At 35.7% G+C, this 15,310-nt stretch overlaps 1 protein-coding gene across 1 annotated transcript; it reads right to left on the bottom strand.

The window, feature by feature from the left end:
* Nucleotides 1–14,463: 14,463 nt before the first annotated feature.
* LOC308621687 (ATP synthase membrane subunit K, mitochondrial) lies at nucleotides 14,464–14,791 on the bottom strand. The gene has a single exon (XM_081242385.1). It carries the CDS (start codon nucleotides 14,738–14,740, stop codon nucleotides 14,564–14,566), a length of 177 nt encoding a protein of 58 aa, XP_081098511.1. The 5' UTR covers nucleotides 14,741–14,791; the 3' UTR covers nucleotides 14,464–14,563.
* Nucleotides 14,792–15,310: the final 519 nt, after the last annotated feature.

Below are 15,310 nucleotides of genomic sequence, written 5' to 3'. Positions count from 1 at the left end.
AGTATCCCCAGTTTATATTCGCCAGTTATCACAACTGTGACTGGTACATAGTAGGCGATCAATAAATAGTTGTTGAATGTCTGAATAAATGAACTGATAGATGTCCTATACACAATTATCAGAGCAACAGGAAAAATAAACAAACAGTAGGAAATCCATCATACAATGTATGGCCATGCATTCAGTCTTAAAGAGAAAAAGTCAGCTCTTTGCAAATTATTGTGGAAGGGAGAGGGCTCAGAACTATGCCTATAATAGTTGTGAAACATCTGTAGGACTCTATCAGGCCTCTGTAGTATCCATTTTTGGCAAAGAGCGTTTAATATTGTTCAACTCTCTGAAACAGAGAACAAGCTGAATATTTATATTTCAACAAATTGGAACCAAGAATTAGTATTTCATGTTTTGAATTTACCAGTGATTAAATGGCTATTGTGTATCTCTTGTGAAAATCAGATTCTTGCTGTTGAAATATAAAATATAAGAACCTGATTGAGGTTTTACAAGAGCAATACTTCCAGCAGCAAGAAAATGAAGATCAAATTGGAAATATTTATCAGTCAGAATGTTTCTATTTCACCGTGTGCAGGAGACAATTCAATGAAGACAAGTCAGCTTACAGCAAGGAAAATGGAACTGCTTACCACCTTTTTCCTTAATATAATGGTAGGGCCTCCCTGGTGGCGCAGTGGTTGAGAGTCCGCCTGCCGATGCAGGGGATACGGGTTCGTGCCCCGGTCTGGGAGGATCCCATATGCCGCGGAGCGGCTGGGCCCGTGAGCCATGGCCGCTGGGCCTGCGCATCCGGAGCCTGTGCTCCGCAACGGGAGAGGCCACAACAGTGAGAGGCCCGCATACCGCAAAAAAAAAGGAAAAAAAAAAAAAAAAAAAAAAAAAAATATAATGGTAAAATGTGGATTCAAAACAAATTGCCAAGCCCAAGTCCTATTTCTACTACTGTCTAGCTCTTCAAACTGGGTAAAATTAATGAGATCAACTATGCCTGTTTTGGAATGGTAAAATGGGAATAACAGCAATACCTAACTCAAAGGGTTTTGGAGAAGATTAAATAAACATCCGGTACATGTAAAGCACTGTGTCTGGCATAGAGTAAACACTCCACACGGCTGTTATACTTTTCCCAATATTTAAGAAAAGTAATGTTTATCCATGAAATGTATGTTTTCCACTCTGTGTTTTTATTAACTGAAAATATGTTAACAAAAAATTGTTTCAAAATTAATTGAGGTTTTCCTGTTTTGCTAGTAATTTCTACAAATCTCTCTTTTATAAGGTTTCTGCTTTTCATTCTTAACATGCCCTTTCAGTTTGCTTCCCAACATCTAAAAACGGACACAGTGTTATTTTCTTGTTTTATGGCATGGCACAGTAATGCAATTCCGTATATCATTTAGGAGGAAACAAAACATATATTCTAAAATCAACATGAAATAATGTTAAATTATATACAATGTTTGGATATATATGACATAGATTTAGTGTTAAACTATACTGTCATAAACGAATGTTGTAAAAATAAAAATGAAAAGTTAGAAAAGGAAAGAGGTTTAGTTGCTGCATAATTTTTAATTACAACATTCTAAGAAAGTATGAAAGGAAAAGAAAGTATATTAGCAGTGTGGAAAGAGACTATTCAAAGAATACAAAGAAAATAGAATCAAATAGATAAATCAATTAAATAATAAAAAGAATATTATATATCATAGCCAACAAGATGGACGGTACTTTATTTAACCCTCACTTCCATATGCTCAGAACACTGAAGATTTCATTTTTATTATTTTGCTTACCATGCAAAATTCAATAAGGGCACAGGTATCACAGATGAAACTTTTCCAAAAGCTAAAAGCCACATTTATAATGAAGATTTTTCTTACCTTTCTACTATTGCAGGCTGATTTTTAAAAATTACTGCTTTGTAGTTATTTTAGTAGTTTTAAGGTTAACTTTCCACTAATAATTAAAATGAATGAAAGATATAATATCACATTTACTTGAAAATTTTGTAGTGTCTTAAAATCATTTTCCTTTGGAGTAACATATAAGGCTTTTTCTCTTATGAAATACATTATGAAATATTTTAACCATGTAAAAAGTAATAAAGAATAACAATGAAATTGTTTGTGCCCATCAACCAGATTTTAAAATATTTAGCAACTCTCCATATTTTTCCAGAATATTTCTTGTAAAAAATAAATTTTAATAGAATATCAAAGCCTACCTTCTCACTTCCTCCCAAATCTTTTTCCTCACCTCTTTCCTCAGAAGTATCTATCCCTAAAGTAAGGGCATAACCTTCCCAAGACACATTAATTTTATCTTTCTATACATATACATCTACCCATAGATAATATGCAGTTTTGCTTTCCAGTTTTTAAAGCTTATATAAATAATACTGCACATATCTGTAATTTGCATTTTTATTCAAAACAGGTAGGTATTTATCCTTAGTGATACATGTAGCTATAAGTCAAATATTCTTAACTTCTGTGTAGTATTTCACTGAAAATATACCACCACGTATTTACCCATTCTCTGTTGATGAGCATTTCGGTTGTTTCCAATTTTAAATGATGAAAAGCAAAGCTGCAGCAAAGCTCCTAAGAGATATCTATTTGTGTGATATGCCAAAGTTTCTCTAGGAGATTTGCTTCTGAATGAAATTTGTGGGTCAAAGATGATGACTTGCATAGTCATACTTCAAACCTCATCTTCTCCAGGCAATGCTAAATTCCTCTCCAAAGTGACTGTAACATTTACAACACCATCAGTAAGGATGAGAATTTCCATTTTTCCACATCCTTACTTGCCAGTCTCTTAAATTTCTGTCAACTTTGTGGGTATAAAATGACACCTACATTTTAATTTACTTTTAACTTTGTTTTAATGTACTATTCCTTCAATACTACTAAATTCCATGATTATGATTATGATTATATCCATTGTTTGGTTTTTAGAGGATTTTAACTTTTTCTTATGGATTTGTTGGGGATCATTATATTTTCAGATATAAAACAAATTTGCATTTCTCTACAACTGTCATTTATTTATATGGTTTCACCTATCTAAGGTTTCACATAGCTAAGGTAATTAATTTTAAGGCAAAATGCTTTTTTTTCATATGCATTAAACCTTGTAAAGTCTAGTGGTAGGACTAAACATTTAAAGTTTACACAAACATATAAATGAGACTTTTCTGAACCTTCCCACTTCCAAGTACAGGATTCATTTAGCCCATGATTTACAATAGATGGAAACCAATATATAATAAAAAAAAAAAAGAAAGAAAGAAAAAAGAAAGAAAGAAATGAGCACTATTTTTGGTTGGTCCCTGAGAACAGAAAAAACTCTCTTGACAATAGAGTAGCAGCTACTTCAAAATGTACATGCACAGTATATTAAGAGTCTAACGATAAGGAGAAGGAAATCAAAGATATATTTGCTATTAAAAGTGGATTATGTATGCACTCTCTTCTTACCAAGCTCACCACGGGTTACAATCCACGTCTACTGAAATTGTAAGGAAGAATGATGACAATTTATTTAAGTTACCATTTTTAACAATGGTTGCTGTGTTATGATGTCAGATATATTTCATCTTTTGAAAAGTGTAAAACTTTGTAGCTTCTAGTCCCAAAGCAGCCACTGCAGTGCACAGCAGTGTGAGAGAGAATGGCAACTGAAAATGGAAAATCTTTAATCTCACCTGTGTAACCCAATGAGAATTTTTTCCTCATGGTAAATGAATTCTGAACTAAGATTGAAAATATTTTGTGTCTTGATATTGAAGTTTATTTTAGGTTACTTTTACTTTTGTCTAACTATTAGGAAAATACAAATACATAAATTGTCAGGTTAAATACCACAGGAGTATTTTACTGACAACTTTTGTCATCCTTCAGGCAATCAGAAGAAATGAACATCTCTGTCCAGAAGGAATGCCCACAATCTTGCCCCTCCAAGAGTTCATGCACACTAATGGGAATAAGGGGGGGGGGCTGTAGGTGCTCAATTTAGTATCCTCCATTTCTGTTAGGACTGGGTCTTTTCTCTTTATTTCAAGTGAAAAGCAGCTCTATCAGCAGGTCTCGAATACACAACATATCAATAGGGCCAGAAGACATGCTTCTACTGAATCAAAATAATCCATAGAGGAGACACCAAGATTTATGAGGCCTTTGGTGTCATCCTGATTCTCAGCAGTCACTGCCAGATATGTTCATCTGTGTCCAGTTGATGTGTGTTCCACTACTTCCCCAAAATTTATACTTACTCAGAGTCAAAGCTTGTAAAATATCATCAGAATAAACATATTATTTAGGCCTGTAGGCTTTTATTAATTAGTAATTTGGTGACAATTTATTTTTTCTCAATTCTGATGGCACATTAGAATAACCTGGGACACTTTTAAAAAATATTGATTCCCTGGTACCATTCTCAGATATTTCTGAGGTGGGACTGAGGCATCCATCTTTCTGAAAAGCATTCCAGGTGAATGAATGCTCAGCCATGGTTGAGAATCTCTAATCTAAAGAGGACCTCCATACATAGTTTATTAGGCCAGAGAAAGCTAGCTCCAAAGAGTATATTACTAGGACTTTCCCTAGCTATGGAAAAATAAATTTCTGTGGTCAAATAAGTTGCCAGTTTCTAGGAGAGAACAGATTGTGAGACAGACACAGATTGATATTCCAGCTCTGCCACTTCTTAGCTGTGTGAACTTGGACAACTGTATAACTTCTCTGCATCTCTGATTTTTGTAAGAACAATATAACCTCTCTTACTGGATGGACTAAGGATTAAATGAAAGTCCTACTAAGTGGTAAGAATTCAATGTCAATTGCTCCTTCCAACATTACATTAATCACTTGAAGAAAAGTTGTATAAAAAAACAGTTGTTCAGTTTCTCATTCAACAAGAATTTATTGAGCATCTACAAAATGTACATGCTCCCTAATCTTCAGCAAGAACATCCCAACTTTCTCAGTTGTTCATATTTACTGTTTCTACTCTCTCACGTTCCCTTTACTCTTCCAACTGTATCAATGCCTCCCCTGCCACTATGTTTTCAAATCAGTCACTCTAAGTCCACCAATAACCTCCAGGTTTCTAAACCCAGTGGGAAAATTCCTCCTCTTTTTCATCCACTCCTTTCGATTTATTTTACTAAATCATCTTCTTAAACTAGGCTTTAGAAGTTTAAATTTTTCAAAGCTTGCTCTGAATCTACTCTTCCTTTTTGGTTGTTCTAATCCACATTTTTATCCCCAGCCCAAAACTGTTCCCTGAGTATCAACCCATGCATCAAACATCCACCAACACTTAAATATCTCAATCAATCCCAAATTCCACATACCCCAAAATTGTACTCATGCTCATTTCTTCTAATTAGTCCACCATCTCCTCAGGCCAACAATTAGGGAATCATCCTTTGACATATCCCTCTCATTTACCTTCCATTCCAATAAACCACTAAATCATATCAATTTTATTTCCTAAATATCCATCCAACCCATCAACGTTTCTCCATCTCCACTATCACTATCGCCATCCCAACCCAATTCATTATCATCTCTAGCATGTGCTAGAGCTTCAGCCTCCCACCTTAGGTCTCCACAACCACTCTTGCTCTCCTCTAATCCATTCTCCAGAGTATACTTGTCAAATATGCAGAATTAATCACGTTACTCCTCAGATTAAATTGCTTTAGATATTTGCTCATTGCTTTTAGAATAAAGGAAAAAACTACACAACCTATGAGGACACTATGGATGATTTTCTCCCTGTCTGCTTCTTTAGCTTCACTGTCAGTCTTTCTTTCCTTGCTCACTTTGCTCCAGCCAAAGGACCCTTCTTTCAGCTCCTTTAATTATCTGTTCTCTTTACTTCAAGGTCTTAAATAATATATTTCTTCTTCTTGTAATACTCTTTCCCAGCTCACTTCTTCTGCCTACCTTAGTTGTAATTATTTTTCATATGTCAGTTCTAATAACACTTTTCCAGGTAAGCCCAAGTTGCCCCATTAGATGCTCTAAAGTCCCCATGTGTTTTCCTCATCGAATTTCATTATATCTTATCAATGATGGCTTTGTCTGATGGCTTTATTAATGTCTTTCCCTATATATGCTTCATGAGGAAGGGTCTATCAGACGTATCATTACAGACCCAGAGAAAAGCACAAAAATGACTCATAACAGGTAATAAATGCATATTTTTCAGTGAGAAATGGACAGATGAGTGAATATTCTCCAGGAATATATACACTTTAAATAATTAAATAACAATTCAATATTCAGCATACTGTAAACTATTAAAATGAACTAGATTTAAAAAAGGCCAATAGGAGATTAGGTAAAGAGAATTATATACACTAGGTAAGTGGCTTTTAAAATTTTTAATGTGACCCACAACAAAAACATTTTATGTCCTGATCATATATGCAAAACACACATATACTCATGCTCAAAGACACACACACACTCACACACACACAAAAGCACACAAACACATACAACCAGAAACAAGTTTCATAAAGCAATGCTAATCATCACTAAATTATATTTTCTTTCCTATAATTTTCTCCTTGTTCTATTTGATTTCTTTAAATGAAGGCAGGATACAGTAAATTGATTTCATGGCCCACTATAGATCTCAAACTATAGTTTAATATCATTGCTCCAGAGAAATGTAAAAAGCACCATGGAAGAAGGCTTTTGCCTAGATATTAAAGGATCTGGATAGCGAAAAAGAAGAGATGGGCACTTGAGACGGAGGAACAGGTAGGATTTGGTTAGAGAAAAAGGAGAGTACTACCGTGACTAGAGATATATCCCTTTAATATAGTAGATAAAGTGGGTAGATAGAATAAACATATTTTGGTGCTATCTACTAATGAAAATGAAGAAATTTATTTTATATGAAAATGACAGATTTTATAGCATCAGTGTGAAATGATAAAAGTGATTTTTGGAAAAAAATAGCTTAGAGGTAGTGAGAGTGAGTGGAGAATGCAAGATGGTCAGAGCTGCTCTTGATATGAGATATTGAGATTCTCTTGACTGGTATAGAGATTGCACGGATGGGGAGAAAGGAACTTATACAAAGTTCAATAATGTCCATACTGATCAATCTAACGAGCACTGTCATTTTCTCATTCAACCTTTCAGAAGATTTTGATGTAGTTTACCACTCCTCCCTTTCATCCACATACTTGACACCTACACAGAGATATGTAACAGTGATTTCTGTCTTAAAGTAGTCAAAATATAACTCTTGGTTTTCACTCTCAAATCTGTTCTCATAATTTTTCCTTCTCAGGTGCCACCAGCACAATTCACCCAGTTACTCAAGGCCAAACATAGATACTTTCTTGGATTTTACATTCCTTTACCACCACCCACTCCCATTTCAGTTATCTACTAATGTGTGAAAACCCACCCCAAAACAATTTACTATTTCTCAGTGTTCTCTAGATTGACTAGGCAGAGCTGATTGAGGTGCACTTGAGATATTTTATGTGATTATGGCCAGACAGCAGCTGGGATTAGAGTCAGCTGAAGACTTGACAGCACTAAAGGATCCAAAATGGTTTCTTTAGTTTCATGTCTGACGCCTTAGTGCCGTCTGGCCTCTCTCCCCCTTTCCACAACACCGCCCCCTCCCCAATCTCATCCTGTGATTTTTCATCCTCCAAGGCTTCTTCATGCAGCAGCTTGTTTTTCTCACAGAATTATGGTCTTATATAGTAGCTGGCTTTCAAGAAGGGGGAAGCCAAAGTTGACAGGCCATTTAAGGGCTATTCCTAGAGCTTTCACAGCATCAGTTCTCCCATGTTCCCTAAATAGAAGCAGTCACAGTGAAAACCCAGATATAAAGCAGTACAGAGCGGACACCAGGTCTTGATGGGGGAGTGGCAAGAGCACATTGCAAAGGAGTATGTGTGATGGGAAATGATGTGACCATCTTGGAAAGTATAACCTACCACTCCACACACTGTACTTAGTCCTCAAGAAAAAGTGTTTCCCATTCTCCAAAATATATCCCCCATCAGTCCAGAGTCCATTTCCAGTGCTAGTACCTAACACTATACCACTACATGACCCCATACCACAATTAGACTCAATGTAATAGCCTCATTCCTGCATTAAAACTTTCATCCTCTATAATTTATTCTCTACATAATAGAGTTGTCAACGTGATAAAAAGTTGTCTATACTCATTACTACAGACTAAATCATGCCCCCTCCCCAAAAGTTCATATTTTGAAGCCCTAAACCCCAATATAACTGTATTTGAGCATAGGGCATTTAGGAGGCAATTAAGGTTAAGCGAGATCGTAAGAGTGGAGTCCTGATCTAATGCAACTGATGTTCTTATAAGAAGAGATACCAAACAGCTTTCTGTTTCCCTCTCTCCACCTCCTTCCCATGCACATGCACATGCATCAAGGAAAGGCCATGTGAGAACATAGCAAGAAAGTGACTGTCTACAAGCCAAGATGAAAGTTCTCACCAGAAACTGAACTGGTTCAAACTTGGGTCTTAACTTATAAGCTCCAAAACTGTGAGAAAATAAATTTCTGTTGATGAAGCCACCTAGTCTATGGTATTTTATTACAGCAGCCTGAGCAGACTAAAATATTCATTGTCTCCAATTTCTCACCTTCCATTCTGTTTTGAACCTACTTCCATTTGTCTTTCCTTACTCCACCAATATGGCTTTCTTCAATATCACCAATTATCATAAATTTACTAGGGTCTATTTTCAGTCCTCAGTATATGACAGAATATTCATCATTGAAACACTTTTTCACTTGGCTTCCAGACTATACACTCTATTTTTCAATCTCACTGGCTTACCCTCATTGGTCTTTTTTGCACATTCCTGTTGACCTCCCTGATCTCTATAGTGGAGTGTACCAGATCTCAGTTTTCAGATATCTTTTCTTTATACTGCCTTCTCTTGATGTTCATGTCAAGGCTTATCACTACAAAATGATGATAATAATACCTATCTCATAAAGCTGTTTTCAGTATTAAATGAGTGAATATACATAAAGAACTTAGAAAAGAACAAGGTATATTATAATCCCTATGTAAATATTCCTACCACTATAATATTTTTAAAATTTTAAATACCATTTATATGTTGACAACTCTCAAATGTATATTTATCCACTGGTCTTATCCTTTAAACTCCAGAATTACAGATAAGCTTAATGGGAGGGATCATTACTTCACGTAGGATCATAGATGGTAAGTCCACAAAAGCAGGAGAGCATGCAGAGTATATGGACATGGAATCAGACAGAAAAGTCTCCACCCTTGTTGAGGTAGAAATTCTCTTCTAATTGCTTCTTTGTTCATAACAAAATAAGAAGGGAGGCCATCAGCAGAGAGTAAGGAGAAAGGAGGATGTGATGAAGATATGAGAAGCAAGGAAAAGGTATGAAAAGAGTTCTCTGGGAGAATAGGACAAGGAGCAGACTACAGCAAAGTAGGTTATTCCGTGGCAGTGTTAAGACCTGCCTTGATGTCTGTAGTTAGTAATTGAACATGAAATTAGACAATATGTTTACGTTGCTTTTCTTGCAGCAAGTTTTCAGGCCTGGAATAGGCAGGTGGATGTATTTAATCAGGTTTGAAGTTAAATCCAGTAACAGAGAAACAAAAAGGGACAAAAGAAGGGAGGCTATGAGGAAATGAGTGATTATCATTGTGGAATGGTGAAATCTAGGTTGATCACCACTGTTATCTTTGCCTCACAGAATGCTTTTGCCCTTGAATGTCATTTTATCTGAAGGTTATATTGCCACTGATATTTCCTGTTCATTGCACTAACCTGGAATTTTCGCTTGCCTTTTCACCTTTAACAGTTCTAAGTTACTTGTTTTTTAATCTCTCACATATAAATTATAGACTTCAGAGCAGTGGTGATAGTGGTGAGGTTTTAAATCCAGAAATCTGTTTCTCCATCTAAAAGCAGTATTTTCTGATATCAGACCGTTTCCCTTTCATAGACGGAATAAATACCTGTCAAGTAGCTTTTATAAGTTAGAGATGATGTAAGTTTTCTCCATTACTTACATAAATGTTGTGTTGTGATAATTTAGAATCCTGACTTTGGTTTCATCTTTTGAGTCTTAAAAGTATAAAATTTTTTTCTTAGTTCACTACAAGCAGAGGGTGATCAATGTATGTCTGCTTTCGTTTGTCAAGATAAAACATGACCATTATCTGAAAGAACAATCAGACTCAGATTTAAGAAGAAAGTTTTTTGGTTTTTAGAACTGTAATCTGTAAGATAACAGGTCCAGTTGCCATGGCAAGTAGTAAGAAGCAGAGCCCAGCTGTTATACTAAATTATTTTTCTGAAAGCTGGCTGGGATAGACTTTTCTGAACAAGCATGTCCACCTACCTCAGAGGCCTTTTGGAGCAGTGTCCTCACTTCACTCAGCACATCCTCCAAGACAAATGTAAGCGAGCAGTGCTGCTCTCACAGAAATTTCATTCCTTACGGACTATGGCAGCAGTATACTTTTCAAAAGTATTTGCAAGCTCAACATTTGCTCATACTAATTGTCCATGACCTCGCTTTGTCTTCAGTCCCTATTATTTTGAGTTTCCTTGCCTTGTTTCTAATGTTAGATTCTGGTTTTATTCTGTTCCTATTAAAATAAGTTTTGGCTATTTCAATGGCAGAGAGAGAGGATAAAGTGCATGGGCTCAGACATTCAGTGTAAATTAAACATGGAAGATTAAAGACAGAAAAAACTCAATGAACCATGCAATGGTTAGTCCAGGTGATTTGGAAGGTAGACCAGTCCCTGCCAGAAAGATGACAGGGTGGGTATTTTGTGGAAGATACCTAGTTTTGTTTTGATGATTGCCAGTCCTTTCTAGAAAGTTTGCCTCTGAAATCAATACTGTGCAGTCTTTATGTAACAGGTATCTCAATGGAGGAAGCACTCTAATCAATCATGTGGCTGTAATAATAAAATGGTTATGCCTAAGGGAACAAACAATGTAGTAACATTATGAACACTGTACTGTACTTAAAAAGCCAGTGATATATTTGCAAAGAAATGCCCTAGAAGTCTAAAAAGACAAAAGAAGTTGTCAATCAGAATCTAGGAGAAGCAACATTTTATTTATGCACTTTAGAGTTCTAGGTCTGTTATATATGTCTTGAATCTATTAAGAAGTACTTCAGTGCAATGTTGTTAACAAAAAAATTGCAAACTTTAATGAATAACATTTTTTAAAGTTTACACATTTTAAAGAAAATCCCACTCTTTTGCAAAAGAGATTGCTACAAAATTCATGCATTCTACCTTTGACATCTTCACTCGTTTATTTTGATCTCAGTTTCAAACTCTGTGATAGCTTTTCAAGGTCTATTTACAACTGCACACTTTTCAAGGATCGAAAAATTCCACTACTATATAAAGAAATTTCCAGAGATTTTGGACAGGTATTCCAAACATAGGGATTAATTCAAATATTGGCTTTATATTTTGTTGAATATCTAGATTTATTGTCCCTCCAGGCAAATATTGACCTTATCTTCCAGGTCAATAAATCTCTATGTTCACTGCAACAAAAGTCAATACCTGCATCATATCCATTTTCTCAGAATATAACTACTTCTACTCATGCTGCAATGATCGGTGTTTAAAAGCTAGTGCTTATTAAAAGGAGAGAATACATGAAAAAATGTTAATTGGCAAATAAAGGTTTAGAATTTGACTAAACACATAAATAATCCTAACATGAATCTAGGATGCCTAATCTTTTATATCAAGGATTTGATTTACTAATTATTTTTGCCAAGAAAAACAGAAACTGTTATAATCAGTAAATAGAATGGGAAGAAGAAGAATTAAGCATGTGTTGAGAATTGAGCTAAGCTACTCCATGGTACTGCTGCCTTAGCATCCATTTTGTGTGGGCAAGAGAGCCTCCAGGGCCTTAAGCTAACACGAGCTCCTCGCGCAATCCCTAAATAAAGCCTGCAGAGTCACGAGTAAATGTATATTTCTGATACTACTTCCCCAAAAGCCCTGGTGATAAACAGTCTCTCTGCCTCCCAGGGTCTTTCCCTTGTGCTGCCCAGAGAGCTTCCCAAAACCTCACTCTTTTGGTTTTGAATTGACCACTCCAGCCTTAGCCTAGGAACCCCAAAACACTCTACCCATAGACCATAACAAAGGCATATGCCCCAGGTCCTGCCACTCTCTCTGCCTGCATCCTCCTTTGACCCCCCTGTGGGGCCCCTGGAGGCATACAGTGTACTCTTTCTAGGACCTATGAGTAATTTGCTCTTTCAATTCCCTTGTGGTCTTTTGTTGAACCATCTGACACTCCAGAGCTCTGTTTAACAAAAATTAATTTAATGAAGCCACAACAGAATACAACTTTATGTTTTACAAGTCTCTTTTACCAGTCTTTTTTCTCCCAAACTACCTATCCTTAGGTTTTTTTCATAGCTACGTACCTTCAAAATAAACTTTTGTTTTGAGTGTATCCAAAAGAGTAAAAGAAAAACTTAGGAGGAAATTTAACAAAAGAAGTGAAAAAGTTAAACTCTTTAAACAATAAAACATTGTTAAAAGAAATTAAAGATTAAAAAGTGTTAAAAAATTAACTTTTGTTGTCTTAAGTTGTTGAGAATTTGGGAGTTGTTGCTTTAGCACAACCTTACTTATAAAATTGATACAGTATCTAAAAGAATAATAGTAGATCTACTAATTTTAAATAGTTCTTTAAATGATAATAATACTCTACTTTTCTATATGCAAGATAGTAAATCTCTATGATGACTTCTTGCAATTTTACTTTAAACATTTTCTGGTTCCAGACTTTTGAAAATAAGTAGTTTACATTATATCCTGTGGGAAGCCAGCGTTCCTAACTATCCTACAGAGATACTTGAGGAAATGAATGGAGAATCTTGGGGTTATAATCTCTTTCAAGGAAGATGATTCAAATGCCCAGTGTGAGCACTAAAACTGTTCCCTCATACACAATTTGTATCTCTTCCTCCCAGTAACAGAAAGGTTGTTCTTCCCCTCCTCTGAGATATTAGGTGTGGACATGTGACCCATCAGGAAATGTAAGCAGATGTGGCACACATCACTTCCAAATGCAAGTACCCACTTGGCCTCACATAGGATAGTGAAGCCAAAAAAGTGAAAGCCTGGATCACTGAGTATGCAGGAAAACTTGCTTGGAGGGTCACCCAAACCCATGGTGGACTTGCACCAATAATAAAGGGAAAAAAATTATATTAAGTTATATAGGAGGGGCAGGGAGGGTAGTTGCTTATTACTTCAGCATAACCTAAGCCATTGATACCTCTATACTGTCTAGTAATATGATCAAGGAATCTAGCTCCAAACATAATTCTTAGCCTGTTTTGCACTGAGTCAGTGCAATCATTAAGATGTCTTTGTTACTGACCCAAAATAAAGAAGGAAGGAAAAAAGATGAAAAAAGAAGAACACAGCCTACCTCATTTAGAAATATGAATTATTTTTCCCCCTTTCAATCTCTTCTATCTCATTACTAAATTCTTCTGCTTTCATCTCTAAAAATCACTCTTCAAGTTTGCCTTTATCTGAGGTGACCAAAGGCCAAAAGTTTTCAATCGTAGTTCTCATTAAAATTCCAAACATGATTTCTTCTCCTGTCACCTAATTAAACAAGTTCCCTTTTTTGTGTGTATTCAGCAATAATGCTGTCACTTTTCTATGTACTCTACTGACTATAATTAATTATTACTTTATCTAGAACTTAGTGGACTACAATTCTTCAGGCCAATTTTATAAGAATTATTGTCTTGACAGAAACCTAACCTTGAAGAGATTACCAGGCACCATCATTATGAGTCTCTCCATGGCAGTATATAATCCTATCGCTGTATGACAATGCCCATGGATCTTGGCACTCAGCTACATAAGTTAGTGGCAACAATACCGAAAATGGCAGCCCATTCACCTCTCAGGGTGACAGCACTAATACAGCTGCTTCTCTTCACTTGTGCTCTAGAGGCTGACTCAGGAGATGGTATGACAGAAAATCTTGGAAAAGGAGTTTATCACAGAGTAAAGAAAGGAAAGTCTCCCAATATACTGCATTTTCTCTCCTTGCCGAACAATATATGTCTTTTGTCTCCTTAGAATTAGGCTTCCTAGGTAATTTTAGGATGCTGAATGTGGGAAGGAGGGACCTATGATCTTTACTATCCATTTGTCCTTGTCATTTCCTCTGGAAAATCAGTCTTTTGACCTTCGAAATTCTTTGTTACTTTTTTCACATTTGGTGTAATCATCTATGCTTGTTTCCTAGACTTATTTTAAAGCAGTTATTTCTCATTAAAAAATAAAGTAATTAAATAGTATCAAACTAATGAACTCATTTCTCAGAACTTTTTTTTTTCCAGGTTCATAATTTATTGTACAAATTGGGTATCACATGATGAGTTGACATTAGCTTCTTCAGGCATGGGAACTTAACAGATGAGGTACAGTTGAGAATCTGTTTATGTTGCTTTCACAGCTGGAGTTTTTTTAGACCTTAACTTAAAGTATAAAACTATCAAAGCAATACCTCCGTATGTGGCCAGTACACAATTCATTCTCCCTGTGAGAGTGTAAGAGTTGAAATATTTTTTGATACCAGTGAATTGGAACTGGGCATCAGTTTCTGGACCTGCCATGATTTCAATCTTCCAAAACGAACAGACCCCGCTGCAAGTGTCCTTCAACTCTCTCAGAACTCTTAATTCCCCCCACCCAAGCAGAATAAGTTAAGCTGCAACTCTTAAGATAAAAGCTACTGTTTAACTCCACAAACGGCTATTGCCTCCATGTGTGTGTCAGTGACTGTGTATACATGCTACCTTATGAATACAATCATTTAAATACTAAAACCAATTCAGGAACTAATGCTTTATATACAGATAAATGACAAGAAACTACTACATCACGTTATTTTATTCTATTATTGTTACTTGTATCATTTTAGTCTCCACAGCTACACTGCAAACAGGAATTCTGTCTAATACACCAAAAATCACCTAGCAGAAAGCTGATCATTTTTAAAGGAAATTAATAGTTTGTTAAGCAAATTGTTTAACTTAATCAGGAGCAAAAGGAAATCTGTAATGCTTTCAGATCTCTTTCAAAGTATGTAGACAGTGAGGTCGGGTTTATTTCATTACATTGGTTTGGTTTGGCTTAGTTTTCTCTTCTAGTGTTTTCATGCAAGGTTTAAATATAGAGGAGAT

The sequence above is a fragment of the Mesoplodon bidens genome (genome assembly GCF_964165515.1).
Source record: "Mesoplodon bidens genome assembly, chromosome: 8".
NCBI lineage: Eukaryota > Metazoa > Chordata > Mammalia > Artiodactyla > Ziphiidae > Mesoplodon > Mesoplodon bidens.
Note: the sequence above shows the minus strand (reverse complement) of the source record. Positions and strands in the feature narration are given on the sequence as shown.

What these genes read in the sequence shown, in the direction of transcription:
- LOC308621687 (XM_081242385.1), bottom strand. Translation starts at nt 14,740, where the DNA reads ATGGCAGGTCCAGAAACTGATGCCCAGTTCCAATTCACTGGTATCAAA.